Genomic DNA, 23,097 nt, shown 5'->3' on the forward strand with positions numbered 1-23,097 from the left:
GGGACAGAATCCAGTGCCCCGACCTGGACTAGAACCCAGTGTGCCGGCGCCGCAGGCAGAGGATTAGCCTATTGAGCTGTGGCGCCGGCCAGCAGGGATTTTCAAGAGACAGAGGATTGGTTCTAGCAGATGGAGTTGTCCCCAAGTATTGGGAACCTGATTCAGGAAAGACACGGGGTTACGGAGGATGACCAACTCACTGGTTCCTTCCACGGAAGCCCTCCGTTGGGGGTGGGGGGTGTGGCTGAGTGAGATGGACTTCTTGCTTTCAGGTGGCGAGGTATGGGGGGGCGAACAGTAGAGAGTACAGTAGAACTACAGCCTCTCATTGTAGAGGCCCTGCGTTCAGCTGGAGCTGGGCGTTTGCAGGAGGTAATGGCTGGGTGACTGTGCTGGTGGTGGAAGAACCTGGGACAGGGCCTGATGCTCTCGACTGCTCAGCCCTTGAACTGTTCCCCTGGCTCCACATCACGCAACACCAGGATATGGCTCTGGCACTGTTCTCTGCTCTGTCTGAATCGACTCCCTTCACGAGCTGGGGCTTTGGCCACCGTTTTAGTGGGGCTGCCTCCCGAGCTCACACCTGCAGCCAAGACCTCCCCTCTGACCGTCAGGCCCATCTACTGCACTGCCCACCTGACATCTTCACTTGGGTGGCCCTCAAGCAAATCAGACTCAACCTGTCACAAATGCACACTCCACCGCCTTCTCGCTCGTCACCAGCTTCCTGACGTGTCTCCTCTGTTCCACTCTTGCTGCCTCCTAATTCACTGCCAAACTGAATCCAACGTAGCCTTAAAATTTAAAGTGAGTTACCCTGATAAAATCCTCAACAGCACTCAGAATAAGATGGAAACTTCTCACAATGGCCGGCAGAATTGGGGATGACCAGGTCCTTGTCTCTTCCAATTCACCTTTTCAACAGTCACTTAGGGGCTGATGTTACAGCAATTGCTGGGTCTTGCTCCTTCTTCTTCTGCAGTCGCTGGCTTGGCCTTTCACTGTCTAGCTTTACTGCTGCTGCGGAGGCAGAGGGAATGGGTGGTCTCTCTGCCTTTCCTCCGTGGCAGGGGAAGGCATATGCCTACATACTTCCCGTAGCCTCGTAGCTGGCCTTCTGACTACCCGCGGACTTGGCTCAATGATAACGCTTTGGCCAATGGGAGATTAATGGACCTGAAACAAACACAAGCCTGAACTGCATCTGCCTCCACGTGGAATGGAAGCCCCTTTTCCAAAGTGGACGGCAGATACATAGAACACACTCATCTGAAGCTTGCAGCCGAGCTAAGATCACTAAACACTCGTTAATCCACGGGTGCATAGACGGAAAAAAAATATGCAAATGGACGCATGCAACTGAGCTTATTTTCCCTTTGTTTCTTTTGATACACAGCATCCTGGTAGCAACAGCTAACTGATACAACTGCCTCTGCCCAAGTCACCTTATTTTCTCTCTCGTGCAAAGACCTCTTAGCTGGTCTTGCAGCCAGCAGCCTCTGCTTCCAGTGTTTTCACAGGCAGTTCTCAGGTGATGGCACCTCTCCCTCTGGAACAGCCTTCGTGCTTTCACTTCTGCCACTTATCCTCACCCCTCCCCACTCCCCACCCTTCCCCCCCAGCCACAGGAGATGCTCCTGGGCCCCTCATCTATCAAGCCTTTCCGCATCTTGGTATCCCACAATCTGTTCTTTTGGCTTGGAAAAAGCCCCCTCGTCCCTCTCTACCTGCTCTGATAATCTCCCATTCTCCCTTCTTCAGTAGCACTCTGAAGCTCTTGCATGACAAGCCGGCGGGAGGGCATGCATCGCACTTTGCTTTTCTTGTGCACAACTGTCTCCTTCCACAGACGGTCGTTCCAGGAGCACAGGACCATGTCTGGCTTCCTGTAGCATCTCCAGTGGTATCTGGCTTTGGACACATTAAGTGTTTAATTAAGGCTTCGTTAAATAATTGCGGCAGGTGTTTGGCCTAGCAGTGAAGTTACTGGTTAAGATGCTTGCACTGGGGTGCGATGGGTCAAGCCACTGCTCTGGACATTTGAATCTTACATCAGAGAGCCTGGGCTCCTTTGTTTCTTTTATTTATTTATTTTTTATAATTTTTTTTTGACAGGCAGAGTGGACAGTGAGAGAGAGAGACAGAGAGAAAGGTCTTCCTTTGCCGTTGGTTGAGCCTCCAATGGCTGCCGTGGCCGGCGCGCTATGGCCGGTGCACCGCGCTGATCCGAAGGCAGGAGCCAGGTGCTTATCCTGGTCTCCCATGGGGTGCAGGGCCCTAGCACTTGGGCCATCCTCCACTGCACTCCCAGGACACAGCAGAGAGCTGGCCTGGAAGAGGGCCAACTGGGACAGAATCCGGCGCCCCGACTGGGACTAGAACCTGGTGTGCCGGCGCCGCTAGGCAGAGGATTAGCCCATTGAACCGCAGCGCCAGCCTCCTTTGCTTCTAATCTGGCTGCCTGCTACTGCACCGTTGAGGCAGAAAATGATGACTCAAGTACTTGAGTCCCTGCTGTTCATGTGGGAGACCCAGATTGAGCTCCTGTCTCTTGGCTTCCTTCAGCCCAGCTGTTGCAGACATTTGGGGAGTGAACCAGTGGATGGAAGGTCCCACTCACCTCCATACCTATTACTCTGCCTTTCAATTAAATAAACAAATAAAACATCTTAAAAATAAAAAAAGATACTCACATGCCATACCAGGATGCCTGGGTTGGACTCCTGACTGTGGTTTTGAGTCCAATTTCCTGCTAAGGCATACCCTGCAAAGCAGGAGGTGATGGTTCAAGTAGCTGGGTCCCTGTTACCTACGTGGGAGACCTGGACTGAGTTCTAAGCTCCCGGCTTCAGCCTGGCCCACCCAGCCTTGGCCATTGTGGGCATTTAGGGAGTGAACACGGTACGGGAGTCCTCTGTCCATCTCTGTCTTTTCCTCCCCCCAACCTCCGCCACCATTGTGCAGAAGACTCATTTTTGGTCCCCTATTCTTTTTAGCTCTGTGGATTCTGGCTCAGGAGGGCTCTTGCACAGACATCCCTCCCTCCCTGCCTCTCAGATGTATTTCACATTTCCATGCCCTGGCTCGGTGCCCACCCAGTAACTTTCTCAGCTCTGTTAAAGATCACGGAGCAGACGTTCATCACCATAGTGGGGCAAGAAATGTTCATTTTCCAAACTTCAACTCCTAGAAATATTTCTTATTTTGGGCACAGAGGTAGCTGGCTGGCTGACTTCTGGGCAAGCTACAAAGTGCTAAGAAATGTCAAAATCTGTAAAACCATATTCACTCCTCACTGCCAAAAGCTTGAACCTAACATCGGGCACGCAGCCGCTGTCTGGATGGTAATTATCAGTGAATGATGGCTTGGAAATCCCATCCGGACGAGATGGAAAGACTGCCTCATGGCTGTTGGCAGGTCTCTTGGGAGGCTGGGCGAGGCCATTCAACCCACACAGCTGCACAGTTCTCCAGCCAGGGACCCAGGGGGGCTGCTGCTGAGCCAGAGGCAGGGTCCTGAGGGTCCTTTCAGAACAGGAGGTGCTGTCCTGCAAAGGCTGGGGGTAGGGATGAGGGCACAACAGATGCTGGCAGCCAATCAGCCCTAAACTTGCTTTGCCATACACCAAACGGCTCCTGCATCTCAGCGTTGAGAGTCGCAGTGCTGTCCCCCAGGGTGGCTGGTGGCTCACAGGGAACCGGCCACGTGAGGGCACTTGATAAAAGCCAGGGAGTGACCCGGGACTGACAGAAAGGACAATCCTCATACAAGGGTCCAAGGGTTCCTCTGACTTCCGGCAGAAACCTACTGCAGAAACACCACTGACCATGGGCCAGGCCAGCAAGGACAGCAGTCCACTTTTAGAATCTGGGGGTCAGGAGCTGTACCCTTCCCAGTTCCATCTCTCATTTTAAATAAGTGTGAAGAGCCTGCCTGAGCCCTAGTAAGTAGACCCTGCCCTAGCAAAGATTAAAATCAGGGATAGGAGGCTGGCGTTGTGGCGCAGCGGGTTAAGCTGCCACCTGCGATGCTGGCATCCCAGATAGCAACTCTGGTTTGAGTCCTGGTTGTTCTGCTTCCAATCCAGCTTCCTGCTACTGTGCCTGGGAAAACAATCAAAAAATGGCCCCAGCATTTGCCCCTGCCACCCATGTGGGAGACCAGACGGAGTTCTGGGTTCCTAGCTTTTGGCCTGGCCCAGCCTTGGCTGTTGTGGCCATTTGGGGAGTGAACCACTGGATGGAAGACCTCTCTCTCTCTCTCTCTCTCTCTCTCTCTCCCTGTCTCTCTGCCTCTCAGTAAATAAAATAAATCTTAAAACAAAATCAGGGATTAATGCAGTCAGAAATCGCACCATGCCTGCGCCACTCTTTAGGTCACATGTTACTAATCAGAGGTGTAGTCTAGGCAAGTAGAGTTTTCCAGAAAATTCAACTTCGCTTCTCTGCAGGCTGATTCCTTAACCTTTCTGATCAAAATGTTTCATTCTCAAGTATTTTACAAATCTGATGCTCCTCCTAGAGGATCAGAGATACAACTTAAACAGTTGATTATTTATTTGGAGGAGAGGGGGAGAGGGAGAGGGAGAGGGAGAGGGGGAGGGAGAGGGAGGGAGGGAGGAAGAGAGAGAGAGAGAGAGAGAGAGAGAGAGAGAGAGAGAGATCTTCCATCTGCTGGTTCACTGGTTGGGGCTGGGCCAGGTAGAAAGCAGGAACCCTGAACCCCATCCAGGTCTCCCACACAGGTGCAGCAGCCCAAGCACTTCCCACTGCCTTCCCAGGCACATTAGCAGGGCAGGAAGTGGAGCACCTGGGACTGGAACCAGCACCCACCCATATGGGAGGCTGGTGTCACAGGTGGTGGCTTAGCTTGCTGTGTGTCAACACCAGCCTCTAAACTTAATGACTCAGGATCACCACCATGAACATAAATTATTAAGATTTACTTATTTATTTGAAAGGCAAAGTACAGAGAGACAGAGAGGCAGAGGTGAGAGGGTGTGAGAGGGAAAGTGAGTGAGAGAGAGAGAGAGAGAGAGAGAGAGAGAGAGAGATATCTTCCTTGCCAAATGGAAGCAACAGCCGGAGCTGGGCCAATTCTGAGCCAGGAGCCAGGAGCTTCTTTTGGGTCCTCCACGTGGGAACAGGGGCCCAAGCACTTGGGCTATATTCTGACGCTTTCCAAGGCACATTAGCAGGGAGCTGGATGGGAAGTGGAGCAGCTGGGACTAGAACCGGCGCATACATGGGATGCCGGCACTGCAGGCGGTGGCTTTACCCACTACGCCACAGCATCAGCCCCTGAACACAAATTTATTTAATCTGGCTGAACCACAGCAAAACTCTCAGGAGCTAGTGGTGTACAATAGGGCTGCTTGCCACTACAAATGAGGAAACAAAATGTATTTTATGACAACTGGAGTGGTGTGGACAGCAGCAACTAAACAGACAAAGCCTGAAACTCAGACCCTGGTAGCAGAGAGAGGACACAGGGGAGGTAACTGTGCAACAAGGTGGGAAAGCAAATTCATGGTTAAGAGATTGTGCGCAGTGAGAGGCTGGATTTGGGTTGCCACGTGGGTAGGAGTAGCGATGTTCTGGTTGTGGGGATGCTTCCCTCACTGAACGCTTTCTCCAGCACAGACAGCAAACTGCTCGAGTAAAACCCGGGTAAGACAGCACTCTAAAGCACAGCCACTAAGATCCAAGGCTGACGCTGTGGCGCTGCTGCTCCTGATTCAGCTCACCCGGCCGGCTTGCCCACTCACAGGCTGGCCCCGCCTCAGAGTGCAAAGTTTTCCAAACAGGGAAGGCTTATGGAATACAAGATTCTAGAATACACAGTTACCCAACGTACAACTATGGCTTCCTAACAGTTCCTACACTGAGGATATTACTGGAAAATACGGAATCAGGATTTTTCCTTACTTTTTATTTCTTTTTTTTTTTTTTTAATTTTTTTGACAGAGTTAGACAGTGAGAGAGAGAGAGAGAGACAGACAGAGAGAAAGGTCTTCCTTCCGTTGGTTTACCCCCCAAATGGCCGCTAAGGCCAGCGCACTGCGCCGATCCGAAGCCAGGAGCCAGGTACTTCCTCCTGGTCTCCCATGTGGGTGCAGGACCCAAGCACTTGGGCCATCCTCCACTGCCTTTCTGGGCCACAGCAGAGAGCTGGACTGGAAGAGGAGCAACCGGGACTAGAACCCGGGGTGCTGGCACCGCAGGTGGAGGATTAGCCTAGTGAGCCGCGACGCCAGCCTACTTTTTATTTCTTAAAATAAGAGTGAGGGTGATACATATAATCCCATAGATTAGATATAGATATAGATATAGATATAGAGCTCATCTGCTGGTTCACTTCCCAAATGCCTGTAACAGCTGAGGCTGGGACAGGCTGAAGTCAGGAGCCAGGAGCTCAATCTAGGTCTCCCACCTGGTTGGGGCCACCATCTATTGCTTTAAGTGCCAGGCCAAATACCCACTCATTTAAATTTTTAAAGTTCAAAATGAAATTTTCTTTTCAACAATGCTGCTGAAACAACTAGATATCCATATGCAAAAGAGTAAATATGAATCCCCACCTCACACCCTACACACATGGAATCTTGATATCCTTGGGTTCATGAACCGCTGACCGATTATAGGACTGGATTTCTGCTTTCAACAGAGAGGTCTGTACTGGTTGTTTGTATGTCTGACATAAAATGCAGATCCTTTTGGCACTGGTATTGAGACAGCAGCATTGGATGCAAATGCAACATCGCACACACCTTTCCCTAGCGTTCTCTGAGCCCGGAATAGGACTCCCTTGTGTGTCACGGCCGTGGACCAGAACCCAGCACGGTGTTTCTTCGTCTGTATCTCCCTCTACTTCAAGGATAAAGATCTTCAGTCTCCAATTACAGGACCAGATGTGGTTTTTGTATAATTCCAGCAGAATAACCAGAGTGGTCCAATTATGTCATATTCACATGGAATACACAAAGCTGGGCCAGACATTCATTAGAGCCTGAAGTTCTGTCTCATGATGTCACCCTGACAGGAGACACTGGGACCTGACAAGACGACGTGTTCATGGTTGTGGGGATCACAGAAGGACAGCAACATTCAATTTTCTGTTCTCTGAAGAGTGCTGGGACAACGTCAGAAGCAGATTACCAGGGGGCTGATTTATGACTGACAGCCTGCCTAATCCGGTTCAACTTTCAGGCCAATGTCCAAGCTGGTAAGAGGAACCGCTTTACTCCTGGGGAGAGTTCTAGCTTTGTATTTAAGTGCTTCTGGCTTCACCTTCCAGGATTGTACCTTGTAATCCCAGTAAAGTGCAATGGATCTGAGGGCATGGGAGGAATTCTTTTTTTTTTTTTAAGATTCATTTATTTATTTGCTTGAGAGGCAGAGTTACAAAGGCTCAACCAGCTAGGATTGGCCAAGGTGCCCAGATTGATTGGCGTGGGGTGTGAGCGGGGGAGGGCAGTCCTCTGGTGGACGTGGCCGATGGACAAAATCTCCAGCATGGGCAGAAGCTTGGACCATGGCAGCTGAGCAGCACCAGCAAATCCCTGTTGCTGGGATTCCACCTTCAAGCGGACAACCAGCCCATGGCGGCTGTTAGCGTTCACTGCCACCTGTTACTCCTCTCCTTCCTGGGAACATGGCTGGCTGGATGACCGGCATCCTTCCTGCCTGGAGGTGGGGCTGTGGGGCTTATCTGGACAAGGACATGAGAACCCACTTCTGCACAATCTTCCACGCCCCAGCTTTCTCTGCCTTCTGTGTAGTTAGAGGGGGCACTCTAAGATACTAGGAGCACATGATGGAGTAAGCTCCAGACCTTGAGTTTCTGCTTCCATTTGAATTTGAATAAGAAGTGAGCCTTTGTTGAGCTACTCAACACAGCTGAGTTGTTGCAATACACTAGCTAGCAGTTCCTATTCTGACAAGTAAACCAACGATTTGATCTTCTTGAACAAGGCAAGCATATGGCAAGTCCGGTTAATCCTCTCATGCCTCCAGGGGAGCCAGGAAATGTGGGTGACTTTTGGCCAGTCCCTGAGAGTGGGGGGCTTGCAAGGTTACCGAGTTGTTTTGTATCCCAGAAGCAATGGGGGCACGCTGGATCGGCTCACCAGGAGTCCTATATCAAGCTTCATGAGGTGCGTCTGATATCTGTGCTGGCACATGGAGACGGAGTTAGCCTGAGTGTTCTTGTGGTCAGAAGTGTCTTCCCAATCCATCTGTCATCAAAACGCGACTCCCTGGACAGAGGCATCTCACACACAACCCTAGAGTCCATTGCCAAAGAGAAAGCGAGCCCTGGGTGCCCAGGGTGCCCTGGGTGCCCTGGGTGCCCTGGTAAAGAAGGAACTAGAAGCCTGCATCCGACCTCTCTGGCCTTCTGCTGAGTTTCAATTTCTGGTTTCTTTTGCTCCATGCCCCTTCTTAGAAACCTTAACCTGCATGTAACCTACTTTTGAGTTTTGTGAATATCCTGGTGAATCACTGAAACTGATGGTGGCCATGGAACCCCCAGACCACCTGAGATTTTTCTCCAGTAATTCAGAGAACAAATCACCCAAAATAAGTACGCTTTCTGCCTGGTACTTACGTATCTCAGTACCCTCTGTTGCCCTTCTAACCTATACATCAAACTCCTGTGAATTTGTTAGATGGGAGTCAACTCATACAAACATGACTGCCAATAGTCTTGCTATTGGCCTGTAGATTCCTGTTTAGAATCCTATGACCATCCAATGGATGTCCCTTTTCCAGTGGGCCAAGCTGGCTGACCCCTCTTCACTGTCTCCCACGTATCACCTACCATGTAATCAGCTAGTAAAAGATAACACTACAGCAAGATTTGGAAAATGACAACCCATGGGACAAGTCTAGCCCACCAGCTGTTTCTGTAGAGCTCATGAGTTGTTTTATTTTTAAATGGTTGAAACAAACAAACAAACAAAAAATAGAAGCACAATCTATCCCAGTGTGGAAGTCACACAACACTGAAATTTGGGTTCTACAAATAGAGTGGTGTAGACATGGCTGCCTTCTCGGAGATCTGTAGCCCTGACTCTGGCTTGTAAAGCCTAAAATATTTACTGTCTGGTCCCTGACAGGACATACACACTCAGCTCTGCTGCAGAGGCCAGGACATGGACCAAGAGAATTTGTTTCTCCCTCAACGTTGCTGTTTCCAAACTTTTCCTTGCCCCGAAACGAAGGCTTATGGCCAAGGCCATTGACAAGAGCGGATTTAAAGAGAAGTTCTGGAGAAAAGCACTTACGTAGGATCCGTAATCCACAGCCAGGGTCTGCAGAGCCCAGGGGAGCCCCAGGCCGATCAGGATGTCAAACACGTTACTGCCGATAGAGTTGGACACAGCCATGTCGCCCATGCCTGTGAGGACGAGAGGACGATCCAGTGAGGGAGGTGATCCAGGGGACAGCAGGTGCCCATGTGGGAGTCTCCCCAGCTGCTGACCCAACAGCCAGAGCAGTTCTGCTGGCTCGCCTACTTCCGCCTCTCCCTGCCCAACACCATCAGACAACACTGATTATGAATCACAGAAATTCATCTCCTGTTGACTGGTCGATCTTGACCTCAAATCTGATCACCACTTCAATGTCAGTCATGCAAATATGGTTCCAAATGGTCTCTAGGTTTGAGACATCCACATGGAAAAGACTCAGCTCCATAGTCCACGGAGAGGCACCTGAACCCACCAACCCACTCATCTCATCCCCCAGCTGGGCTCTTCTGCCTTCATTCCTCTTCAGAGTCACTGAGTGACGTCAGGAAATGACATCATGAGTATATACTTCCATGAGGACACCGAGCGGACACTGTGCTGGGTTCTGCAGCGACACGGTGCATTTTGGAAGAAGCACATGCCCCCCGGCATCCATCAGGCGGATAAACGAGAGAGGGGGCTGGGTTGATTCCACTGAAGGTTGGTTGCCACGAAACCCACCCCTACTTTTAACCCACAGAAGACTGGAAGTGTGAGCTGCAGAAGGGGCTGTGGGTTCTTTCCAAGGAAATGTCTGAGCCTTCCTTAAGGCTGGGGCCATCTGGCTCCTTCCCTGTTCTCATCCCAGGAAGCCTTGTGACCAACACGGCACTGAGGTCACCCACTGCCCCTTCCATGTGTCCCAGCCACCACCACGTGAACGCTCCAGGCAGGGGGCCTTCCTTTCCCCCACCCAGCTCATGGGAGTCCCACCTTGTCTGGCCACGATGAGGCTGGCCATGCAGTCGGGCACGCTGGTTCCGGCGGCCAGGAAGGTAATTCCCATGATCACGTCCGGTATGCCCAGGGTGTAGCCGATGATCGTGACCTGGAACACGTGGAAGAGCTGGTGAGCTGGGCGCTGTTGTGAGCCCCACACAGGCTTCCAGGGCGGCCACCTCTCTGGAGATCCTACAGGCCACAGTGGTGCGGGGCACTTACACAGCCTGCGCTGGCCAACGGATCAGCCCTCCCACTCCTCCCTCCCCAGCCGGGCAGAGTGCTGGGTCCTGGGGTTTCTGGGAACAGACAACATCGGGCAAGTACATGTGAACTCCTGACAGTCCTGGGGAACCCAGAACTGCTGGCTGCCTGCGCCACGCTGGGAAGTGGAGCTGCCGCGTTAGGAGTGGGTGTGTGAGGGAGGGGGTGGTGTTGCACCTGCTATGGAAGAGCCATAACCAATCTTTCCTTGCCTCACTTCCTGCATCATCTCCCCCGTAAGAACTTATGTCTATTTAGTACTTAGCACGGGGCTAGGTGACATTTGCAGGTGGTAACTTAGCTCTCCCTAGGGGACAAGGGCTATGCTAGTGACACCCATTTTTCAGATGAGCAAACTGAGGTCCCAGGAGGCACAGGTCCCAGTCAGAAGCTGCTAGTGAATGGCGGGGTGGAGGGAGGGGCTTTACCCCAGGAAGATGGGCTCCTCTGCACCTCTCTCGACACAGGAGGTGCATTACCAATAGCTGGAAATGGGCAACGCAATAAAGCTCACAAGATATTGCCCCCAGCCCCCCCACCTCTCCCCATTTTGATGAGACCCTCAGTGTAGGAACCAAGCTCAACCTCCCCCAGACTCCTTGCAAAGCAGCTGGCAAAACAGAGAAGCCGCACAGGGCAGCTTGTGAGATGGGTAAGAGGAAAAGTTCCCAGCGGCTTCTAAAAGCCCCCTCCTCCCTACCTCCTGGAAACCAGCTGCAAGCCCCCTACCTCGCACTGGCAGTAACACCTGAGACATTGCTCCCGTTATGCAAATGAGCCCACCCTGTCCCTTACTTGGAGAGGGAAAACCTAGATGAACATGAGAGAGATGAGGAGGGGGCCAGTGGCGAACCAGTGAGGGGAAGAAAGACATTCCCTGCCCGCGGAGCCTAAGGAGATGATTATCTGCCCGCGCCAGGACTCTTAGGTCATCTTGGGATGCCACTCAATCCCCTCACTTCCTATAAAGCCGCACGCAATGCAAACCACATGTTGGAAGGGGCACATTCTTCTCCCAGCCCCGCCCGGGCCAGCCACTGGGACACTTCCACGCCAACCCCTGACTTCACTCCCAAGGCCACGAGGGCTCCTTCCCGGTCCAAAAGCCTGCGGGATGTGAGTTCAGTCCCTCTTCCAAGCCAGACCATGCACCGTGGTCCCGTTCAGGGCTGATAGAAACCTGGGGCTGGCCTCAGGGCTTTCTCACTGCTGGTCCCCAGGCAGGGAAGGGAGACGCGGGAACCTCCGACATTTCCCTGGTGGCTCTGAGCAGGAACGGAGGAGCTGGGAGCATTTCAGCCAGCCCTTGCGTTTCCTCCCTAACCCCCCGCTGGGTCCCTGCAGGACTCCGGTTTGGCTCCGCAGGGCAGGGCTTGGCCTGCTGCAACCTCAGTGCTGTTATGATGCTTGAGGTTGAGCCTTGAGCACAGGGGAACTGAGCACCCAGGCTCTCGCTTCTCCTTCTTCCTGGCCATTTCTCAGTGCTCTTGGAACCTGCACCGGAGCTGGGGGAGGCAGAGAGCATCTGGGCGAACCTCACATTCATGGATCTGTCTGCTGGTTAGTGGGGCACCGGGCACCTGCAGCCCAGGGCTGGAACTGCTGCTCCTCCAAGCCTGGATCTGAGACAGCCCTCGGCCGCTGCCCCATAAAAAAACAAAACAAAACAAAACAAAAACCCTCAGTGAACACAGCATGAGGGAATAAGCCTTGGCTCTAAGATTTTGGTTGTAAAAATATATATATATATATATATATATATATATATATATATATATAATCTGGGAGGGTGAAGCGAGGGATCATTATGAGTTAATGATGTTAGGGTTGCAAATTTTCTACCATTTCCTTTTTTTTTTTTTGACAGGCAGAGTGGACAGTGAGAGAGAGAGACAGAGAGAAAGGTCTTCCTTTTGCCGTTGGTTCACCCTCCAATGGCCGCCACGGCCACCGCGCTGATCCCAAGGCAGGAGCCAGGTGCTTCTCCTGGTCTCCCATGGGGTGCAGGGCCCAAGCACTTGGGCCATCCTCCACTGCACTCCCGGGCCACAGCAGAGAGCTGGCCTGGAAGAGGGGCAACCGGGACAGAATCCTGCGCCCCGACCGGGACTAGAACCTGGTGTGCTGGCGCTGCTAGGCGGAGGATTAGCCTAGTGAGCCGTGGCACCGGCCTGCTCCACTTCCAAAAACGTTTTTGGGCCCACTCTTGTTTTTAGCTCTTGAGTTTAAAATTCTCCAGAATGTACATTGCATTTCTGTCCAACACTCAGGCAACGTTAATTCAAATCAGTGTCTGCCTCGCTCCAGTTCGAATGAGGGAGGTTTGCTTCCCCAGTTAAGAGGCGTAGCCCCTGCGTGGCCCATACATTCAGGATGGCTGGGTTTCCTAAGATGGCTTTGGGAGCACGGGTCCTGTGAGCCACAGCCCCAGAGCCAATATGAGTCTGTGAATCATCACTGAGTCTCAGAAGAGATCGTGGGGCAGGCTCCTCTCCTAGGACCTCAATTTCTGGTTGAAGAAATTAAGACCGAGATAGGGGAAGGGACAGATCCACCACCACCCCTTCCCTCTGGGTCCGCTGACCTGGGACTCCACAGATCTGCTTACTACAACTTTCTCCTACTCTACTGATGCTGGGCATGGCCAATCAAACATGGCTGGACTCAACAAGAAGCCAGCCCCCAGCCAAGCTCTTAGGAGGACCCCAGCAGCACAGCTCTAGAGGATCACTGCCCAGGCTGTCGCTGGCAATGAGCAGATACGGACCTAAGCCGCTGCCTGCATCAAAGCTACCCAGGCTGTGACTTGAAGCAGAGCTGCAGAGCCGGTCCCAGCTAAGGTGAACCAGGTCACCGTGGCCCTGAGCCAGTGTGACTGGACAATCAATGCTTGGGATTCAATTCACCGCGGCTCAGGGTGGTGTGTTCCCCAGTCATGGTAGTGATCGCCAACTCAAGGCGGGGCATTTTTTTCTCGAGAGACGTGGCAGCGCCGTGGCTCCCCCCCCCCCCCCTCGCCGCCCACTCACCATCCACACCATCATGTAGGAGAAGGCTGCGATCCACAGCGTGGAGGACGCGAACGTCACCATGAACCACTTCTCCCAGCGGGGCTTGTTGCAGTTGGGGACGGTGAAGTACAAGATGAAACTCAGAGGCCAGGTGAACGCCCATTTCACTGTTTCCAGTTTGCCAGCTGGGAAAGAAGAGCGAGGCAGGAGAACACAAGCAAGTAGGCCATCAGCTTCGCTCCTGTGCTCTGCTCGGCCCTGCGCGGCTCTACCCAGAACCGAGCCTTGCAAGAAACCCCCCGTCCTCAAACATCCCAGTACTTTCCACCTTGCTCCACACCTGCCTGCTAGGGAGGTCTCTGGAGGGGCCGACTGAGTCACTCAAGAGGAACACAGGCTAGGGAATGGGGGGTGGTTTGTCCAGAGGGCCAGGGGGGAAGAGAGGAGGCAGACACAGAGCAGGTGGAGAGTGCCCAGGTATATGTGGGCTGGAGTGGAGGGTTTGGGAACCCAATTTCCCCAGACAGGAAAGCATCAGCAGGCGCAGCGCCACCTAGTGGGGGTTCTCAGCTTCTCCCGGCAGAGCCCCGGTATCCCACTCAAGGACTGGCTCCCAAGGTTGTGAAAAGCTATTTGGGGTTCACTCCCCAAATGACTGCAACAGCTAGGGGCAGGCTGGGCAAAAGCCAGGAGCCTGGAGCTTCTTCCAGGTCTCCCATGTGGGTGCAGGTGCTGGTTCATCTTCTGCTGCTTTTCCCAGGCACATTAGCAGGCAGCTGGGTCAGAAGCAGAGCAGCCGGGACTCGAACCAGCACCCACATGGGATGCTGGCAAGGCAGGTGGCTGCTTAACCCTCTGTGCCACAGCACAGGCACCCCACACCCCCCACTTTTACGGAGACACAAAACATCTGCATTGCCACGGACAACCGCCCGCACCTCTTCCTAGTGAACCCCAATGTGCACTACTGCATTAGCATAGGTTGGCTTTCCCTGCTCTCCAGCTTCAAACAGCTTTTTGAACAGCACCGAACACAAGGGTTGGTAGAATTTATTTCCGTATTCTGTTTCATATGCCGTCTTACCTGTCTCCGTGTAGTTGCTTAAAACTGTACAGGAAAAGCTACCTGACAACACTGTTGTCCTCTCCTGCCCTGGCCTCCCTCGGGGGCAAGTGGGGCTTCCCCATCAGAGGGCTGGGGTGTCCAGGCCCGGCTCTATGGCCTAGGAGTTGAATGAAATGTGGGTGCAGTAACACTAGCGCCACCTAGTGGCCAGCAGAGGGAAAGGAGATGGTATTAGGACAGGGAACGGGACACGGAGGCCCACCAGTCTTACAGTCACTCTTGATCCTTTCCTTCTGTTCTTCTCCACGCCCAGCCCTGGCCACCGTCCTGGGCACTTCCACCATCCCCCAGCCTCCCCTTGAGCTGGGCTGTCCCCCTGTGACACGGCTTCTCCCACTCCTATGACTGTCCCACCTCGCTCTGGCACCCGCATCAGAGGGAGAGTCTCAGAAGACAAACTGCTCTAGAACTTCCCACTGCCCTCAGAGTGCAACCTTACCTCCCTACCATGGCCTCAAGGCCCTGTCCCGGGTGGCCCCTACCGCTCTGCCTGCTCGTACTGACCCCGTCTTGGCTTTCTGTCCCTAGACATTCCCGGCCCGTTTCTGCCCCAGGGCCTTTGCAGGTGTGGGTGCCTCTGCCTGGACCCCCTCACGGCTGAGTGAGCTTTGTCCTGCAGGTCTCCCCATCATTCAGTGTCACCTGGTCCCTCGGATCACCAGTCTAAATAAGCCCCTCGCCACCTCACTCCTGTTTTACCATCACCCACTTTTATTTCTTCCTAGCAAACGGTGCTTGTCTGAAAGCATCAGTTTTATTTGCGACTGCATCTGTTTTCAGTTGTCTGCAAATCAGTACACAAACTCTACGAGAACAGGATCTCCTCGTTCACTGCTCTGGTTTGAAACCCACAAACAGGGCGGAGTGTATGCCATGCCCAATAAATGTTTTGTGATAATCCCGAACTGAAAGACCAAGGAAGATCATTTGTTCTTGGGAATCCAAGGGTATCCAACTCACCAGTATAGAATAAAGCAAGGAAAGGAAACTGCTAAGGGAGGGGAAGCTTTTCCTTGCTATTAGCTGCTGGGGATCTTGTCAGATCTAAGCCGTGGCAATGGTCAAGCGGATGAGAACAGACAAGCTGGACTCCAAAGCAGGAAGACTGGACGTTTTCTTCTGAGAGGCTTTCAATGCTACAGAATCGGAATGCGGCCAGACCTTGGGACACATACCCCCTCCCTCCCGGCCAATGCACCCTGGAATTCTGTGTTCCTGAGTTCTGCTGTGGGATGAGAAGTCAACCTCCACATGGAGCTGTTAGGAGCCCCTGGCTGGCTCTTGTGTGGCTGCAGCAGTCACACAAGCAGAGAGATGGGGGCTCTCTTAAAATACACATCCCTGCCCCCCCCCCCCCAAAGACGACAAAGAAAACACGAACAGAAAGAGGAATGACTTCCATCTGGCTCTCGGACCTTCTGCGGAAAAATAAAAGAGCGAAGAAGCATGACATCAGAACTTCACCAGGGGAAGCTGCTACTGACGAGCTGAAGCCGCGAGCGCCAATCAGCTTTGGGTATTTTTTCCCACAACTCAGGAAAGTGTTCTCCCTGGAAGACAGCTTCCCCTGTGGGTAAAATGACACAGATGCCTTCTTTACGTCTCTCTCCTTTGTACCGAGAACCTTAGAAGCAGAAATTCAGTGAGTGGCTTCGGAAGCACAGTAAGTGTGGACCTGAAAATCTCTAAGTGCAGTGCAACAAACACAAGTCCTTGAGCAAAGCAAGCGATGCCAGCGAGGCTGAGAATAGGCTGTGTCCACTTCCCAAGAAAGGAGCAAACACTGCTCCCTTTCCTCTTTGAGTCAGCAGGCTCTGGGGACACAGCAGTGGAGTAGGGAAACAGAATTCCTTTCCTTTCCTTTTTTTTTTTTTTTTTTTGACTGGCAGAGTGGACAGTGAGAGAGAGAGAGAGAGAGAGAGAGAGACAGAGAGAAAGGTCTTCCTTTACTGTTCGTTCACCCTCCAGTGGCCGCTGTGGCCCGTGCGCTGCGGCTGGCGCACCGTGCCGATCTGAAGCCAGGAGCCAGGTGCTTCCTCCTGGTCTTCCATGGGGTGCAGGGCCCAAGCACTTGGGCCATCCTCCACTGCCTTCCTGGGCCATAGCAGAGAGCTGGACTGAAAGAGGGGCAACCGGGACAGAATCCGGCGCCCCAACCAGGACTAGAACCCGGGGTGCCGGCGCCGCAGGCAGAGGATTAGCCAAGTGAGCCGCGGCGACAGCCCAGAATTCCTTTCCTTGGAGCTGGGGATTGTATGGTTTCAGGGGAGTCGGCCAGCAACTGGGAGATGCAGCAAAGGAAATGAGTGACAAAATTCCTTGGAAGAAGCAAGGGGACTTGTTTGTAAGTTACAGTCCTGAGTCAGCTTTGTAGAGAGCGTAATACTTTCTGGAAGCCTAATTCAGCTGGAGAAACGTACAGCATTTTACACACAGAGATAACACGCACACGCACATTTGCTCTGATGATGAAAGCAATAAAGATGTACATTTCAAATGGAAGACATAGAATCAGTCAAATACAAATGCACTTAGGAAAACATCTTGTGGGCTATTTCCTGCCAGGAGTTTCTCTCTGGACTTGTATTTCCTCCCACACACATACATTCTGTCTATCAATGGTGAGGCTTTTTTCACTCGTGTGCTAAGAGTGTACACATACACTTACATGTATGTATGTATGCACATACTCTCTGCATAGGTGTACATACCCTATATATATAATACACACACATGTCAGCATAAACACATTAATATCCAAGCACTTTGGGGCATAGCAAGTGAAGCTGCCACCTGTGACGCTGGCATCCCACATGGGCGCTGGTTTGTGTCCCGGCTGCTCCACTTCTGATCCAGCTCCCTGCTAACGCGTCTGGGGAAGAAGATGGCGCTGGGCACTCACCCACCCTTGCCTTAACACAGAGCCCCTGAGGCCAGGCACGGGTTGTCAGCAGCTGGTGGGGTGGAAGAGAGGGCAGAACTGAGCCAGCCCGCTCCTCATTTCAGAGGGAGAGCTGGCTCTGAATTTGGCTCCCCTCCCTCTCAGAGGAACTACGAAGACTGCTGGGCAACCCCAGGCCTCTGTAAGTCTCCCTGCTCCAAGTGTGGCCCACGGACTAGCAGCATGGGTGTCACTGAGGGCTCATTGGAAATGCAGACTACAGGGTGCATGGCAGACCTGCCGCATCACCATGGGCGTCTCACCAAGGATGCCCAGGTGAGAAGGCTGGCATAGATGCCCGGTGCGAGCCTCCTGAGTCCCTGCGGCGTGACTGACACCTGCCGCCATGTCTCCTAACACCCGCAGAGCCAGGAGGACGTGGATGGAAGGCTGAGGCCTCTGGCGACTGCAATGAAACTTAGAGACAGAGGGAGTCCCCACCGTGGGGCTGGGATTTCTCCCCACAGAGAAGTAGGTGATTGGAAGGAGGCCCTGTGTCTCACTAAGTGACAAGGCCAGACGTGCTTCTCACCTCACCCAGGCATCAGGGGTGCACCGGGGTGAGGACCCTGGACTTCCGGGGGGCCAGTCCTGCACTTGAGCCACTGAATGAGTTTGGCAACAATATAAGCAATTCTGGAGCTTGGTTACCGTCAACCAGCTGGCTGGGCTCTGAAAACAAGGGTGGGGTCGGCCAAATTCTAGGCGTGGCCCCCAAGATGCCACACCTGTGAGCAGGCTGAGCTACTGACCCTGCATCCTCTTGCTCGGCACCTGCAGTTGGGGGAGGTCAACCCCTGATTTACTCCCAGGAGACCTCAACACCGAAGGGGAGGAAGCCAGAGAGGTGAGAAGGAAGGAGGCAGGTTGGGGCTTCCTGGGAGCAGTCAGCAGCCCTGGGTGGCAGTGAGCAAGGCCGTTCTGTCTCCAGCCCAACTGTGCCTGAAAATGACTCTCCCCAGGCCGTCCAGAAAGGAACACAATCCTGTTCACACCTCGACCGAGGGCCTGGCAGGTCCTAGGAACCCAGCTGAAATTCCAGCCGACACAACCATGGAGCTAACCAGGGGGTGCTCTGTTAAGCTGCTGCATTTGTAGGCTTGTTAGACAGCCACAGAAAGCAAAGAGCGGGGAGGGGTAAGAGGCTTTTGTCCTGGTTGATGGGGAAGAACGTTGTCAAGGAATAGATGGATGGAAAGGCAGCAAAGTGGATATAGATCCAGAACACCGGGGATCCACCCCGAGATCCCCAGTGGAGGCCTGAGTTTTCCCCTAGATAGATACATACGATAAAGCATTTGGTTTATTTGTATACTTATATTTTCATCATTTGAATGTTGGAGAGATAGATTTTCTATCCACTGGTTCTCTCCCCCAAATGCCCACAACAGCTAGGGCTAGGCCAGGCCAAAGCTGGGAGCCTGTAGGTCAAGCTGGGACTCCCATGTCAGTGGCAGGGATCCATGCACTAGAGCCATCATCTGCTGTCTCCTAGTTGCTGGACCAGAAGCAGAGAGGGGCCTTGGACCCAGGCACTGTGACATGGAACATGGGTGTTCCAAGCAACATCTTAGCCACTGCACCAAACACCCAGCCCATGATCAGCTTATCAATTAGGCACAGTGAGAGGTTAACAGTAATTAATAACAGAACAATGCTAACAATAGACTGCAGGAAGTTGCCAGTGTCACTACTTGGGCATTTTGAGGCCATTATTCAGGGAAGTAAGGGTTACTTGAACGTAAGCACAGTGACATTTGGCAGCAGATCTGACAATGCCGATGGCTACCATGAAAAGGCTAATGGGAGAGTAGCATACGCAGTGTGGATACGCTGGACAGAGCAATGATTCCCGCCCTGGGTGGGAAGGTGAGGGATGGTGCGAGATTTCACTGTGCTGCTCCGAAGCACACACCAATCAAAACTCAGAAGTTCTCTATGTTCCCATTTAACATTTTTAATCCACAGTTGGTTGTGCATAACAAAGTGGACAGTTGCAACCACGGATGAGGGAGAACCATCTTATGCTCTTTTCTACCAAGATGGCCTACTGCCAAGCAATGAATTAACGATGGCTGAGCAGTTAGGGAATTTGGGGAATCTCTAGGAATCTGGATGGATATTGCCTAATGAGTTTTGGTACGTACTTGGCAAGGCTAGGAGCCCTGAGTGGCATAGGAGCCATTCTGGTTACTCTGCTATGCCCTGCATACAAGAGATGAGCACTGCAGAACACAGCAAGGAAAACACTTGCACCTGCAAATGACACAGAACTTGGGCCCTCTGCACCCACTTCCCACCACTACGTGGGCTTTCAGGTGGACCCAGTAAGCTTTCCTCTGATGGTTCTCATGCAAATGCTGTGCAAATCAAGCCTCAGTGGGCACAAATTGGACCAGGGCATGTCTTCTTGAAACAGCCAGAAGTTTCTAGAAGATCTAGCAAATAGGGAAAATTCTTCGGCTTTGTCTGCCTGGTCCCATAATGGGTGGGGTGTGGGCGGGGACAAGGTGATGGGAACCTCCATGTGCAGCAGGTGCCCAGCTATTGGTCAGGTGTGCAGCTCTTGTAGGACCCGCCCTGGAGTCAGCAGGTGGGGGGAGAGGCAGGGACCGGAAGTGGGGGAGGTAAGGGACAGAAAGTGAGAAGTACAAGAGGACGAGGGCGGCTTCCTGTGTTCCCCAGGGCAGGCAGGGCATCCCCCCTTGGCTGGCTGGGATGCGATGCATGGAGGCGAGGGAGCTAAGTGCCTCTTTCCCCGTGGTCCAAGCTGCGTTTCTGACATGGGTCACGTACAATTTGTCCTTGGCAACTGAAGATCTCACACAACAGCACCGAGAAGACCTCCATGAAATGCATTTGGTCAGAGAGCTCACATTTCAACCCATGCACACGCATGCTGCCTCCCTGGTCATTTTGGGACCTAATATGACAGCGTGCTGCTCACTGTGGAAGCAGAATCTGAACATTTCTCTGATCCCAGAGAGACACTGTGGGGACTGAAGAGTGAAAAGATCATCTGAGTCAAGTGCACCACTCAGTGGCCTCAAAACAGCGCCCAACCCCAGGCCAACCCCAGCCCAGGCCCTGGGTGTCTTACAGGGGGGGTCGAAGGGCGTGTATGGTCCCTCCTCATCCTCTTCGTCCTCCTCGTCCTCCTCGTCATTGCCGTTGTTCTCACTGTCCTCATTCTCATTTTCTGTCTCACTGCCAGCCTCAGCAACCACATCGTCCCTCCGAGGCCCATCCACGCTCCGGTCTGGGCCACTGCTGGGCCCTGTCCCGTTCTCCACGGTGTGCTTGATGGGGATTTTGATGGCCACCTCGGATTCCCCATTGGCATAGGCCCTGCTGTTGATCAGTCTTTGTCTCTGGAATGAGAAAGGTACAGGATTTCCACGGTCAGAGCGGCTGCACAAGACTTCGCACCCAACACTTGAACTACCGGGAAGACACCCAGGCGGCTGAGAAGGAGATGCTTCCAGAAGACTCTGGAGCCAAGCCTTAGGCGATTTTGCAAACAACGCACTCAGACACCACCCTACTGGGAGGAAAGGTGAGCTTTCTACATCCCATTGGATCTTACATACACCAAAGGATGACTGCCGTGGCTGGGATGTGCATGTCTCTGATGCCCTGTGTACTGCGGGATTATTTCTCTTCTCCACATTGGAGGGATCCCTTGGTCTGTGTGTGGGAAAACCACGTGACTGTGTTTGGACTGGTGCATCAGTTAGGCTACCACTCCAGGGAAGGGAAGAATCAGGTTGGAGACTTGGAATTACTTTAAACCAGGAACCTGAGCAGCCACGTCTGTGCAAGTTCACCTTAGGAGGCTGTATTTAAATGCAAGACTAGAAGAACAAGGCAGGTGGAGGGCTCAGGAGGGTTTTTCTGCACAAGCTGGAGCTAGACGATGGCTCTGAACGTGCAGAGGGGAGACGCAGGATGCGGACACGCAGCTGGCCCAGGGAGCAAAGACGTGGGGCAACGGCTGAGGGGTTGCATCGGGTTAGACTCTGAGTCAGCGACTGCTTCTTTCAAACCAAGACCTGCTCTCTGTCTTTCCCAGAGGCCCCCAGGCCCATCCAGTGTGCATGGACTGAGCTGCCCAGCTACCTCATTGATGAGCATGCGGCTGGCCATGGAGAGCCGGGTCTTGGGAGGGAAGTGGCTTGTGATCATGATTCGCAGGCCGGCCTCGGAGAAAGAAAGCTGGTGTGGGTAGGCTGACAGCAGCTCGTCCACCATGATCACTGATGCTTTGCGGTGGAAATTGGCTAGGGAAATGAAAAACGTAAGAGAATAATGTTGAGGCCAGGGGGCACAAAAGAGGCATTTGCTCATCTTTCTTTTCCCTTCTCTTCATTCCTCCTTCATAGTCTCCTTTGCCTCATTAATCCTATCCATTTATCCATCCATCCATCCATCCATCCATCCATCTATCCTCCTTCCTTCTTTCTTTTCATTTTTTCTTCCACTCCTCCATCCCCCCACCCCCCCACCCCTCCACCCATCCATCCATCCATCCACCCATCCACTCATCCACCCCCCCACCCACTCCTCCTCCCAACCATCCATCCATCCACCCACCCATCCACTCATCCACCCATCCATCTACCCATCCATCCATCCATTCATCCATCTTCCTTCCTTCTTTTTCATTTTTTCTTCCACTTATCCACCCCCCACCCACCCACCCCTCCACCCATCCATCCATCCATCCACCCACCCATCCACTCATCCACCCCTCCACCCATCCATCCATTCATCCATCCATCCATCCACCCATCCACCCATCCAGGAAAGGTTGCAGTGAGTAAAATCTGGAGAGGACTCAAAGCCTCTTTCCCATGGGTCATGCTACTAGGTCTTTGCAGATGCCTTGGAACAATCTAAGCATCACTCATTGCCATGGTAGGAAGGAATGATGACATAACAATGCCTCCCCAGTCCTCAGAGAACTCTCATCACACTCCTAAGTCACAGGCCACAGCAGAGACCTCAGTGACTTCTTGGCGCACTGGATGCCCCTCAAACGTCAGCAACATTCTCACTGAGCTCCTCAGTGTCACAGAGCTGACTTTAGGGCCACGTGGAGGACATGTCGGGGACCTGGTGTTTGCCTTCCCTCGGCCCAGGCTACGAGCGGTGCTGACAGATGGTGGGTGGGGAGCTGTCCGTGTTCCTGGGGCCTGAGGTTCAGAAGGGGTCTTGAGATAGATCGTGGTTTGCTGAGAGGCCTGGCAAAACCTGCTCTACCAAGGCCCATGCCCACTCTGCATGGTTGAGCATGGGGGTGCACAGCTTGTGGGGGCCTGGTCATATCACCTCCCAGGCCCCCCCAAGCCACTGAAAGGGGCACTTCTGGTATAACAAATCCAAGGTTGCTCTCCTTGGTTTCCCAAGTGTATTCCTTTTAAGGCTACAAACCACCCAACAGAGAAGGCACCGACTGAAACCCTCATGTTGAACACTACGGAATAACTCCTTAGTCTCTCCTTAAACCTACCTATACTTTAT

General features: G+C 52.8%; 1 protein-coding gene across 1 annotated transcript in view; it reads right to left on the reverse strand.

Annotated features, from left to right (window-relative positions):
- SLC24A3 (solute carrier family 24 member 3) overlaps positions 1–23,097 on the reverse strand; it is a 524,237-nt gene that overhangs the window by 14,906 nt on the left and 486,234 nt on the right. Inside the window, exons 11-15 of the mRNA XM_062203807.1 lie at positions 21,694–21,854; positions 20,675–20,945; positions 13,526–13,692; positions 10,227–10,341; positions 9,288–9,400 (exon numbers count right to left, since the gene is read on the reverse strand). Coding sequence (XP_062059791.1) covers positions 9,288–9,400; positions 10,227–10,341; positions 13,526–13,692; positions 20,675–20,945; positions 21,694–21,854 — 827 coding nt within the window. The remainder of the gene's footprint in view (positions 1–9,287; positions 9,401–10,226; positions 10,342–13,525; positions 13,693–20,674; positions 20,946–21,693; positions 21,855–23,097) is intronic.

This window comes from Lepus europaeus, chromosome 10 (genome assembly GCF_033115175.1).
Source record: "Lepus europaeus isolate LE1 chromosome 10, mLepTim1.pri, whole genome shotgun sequence".
Classification (NCBI taxonomy): Eukaryota; Metazoa; Chordata; class Mammalia; order Lagomorpha; family Leporidae; genus Lepus; species Lepus europaeus.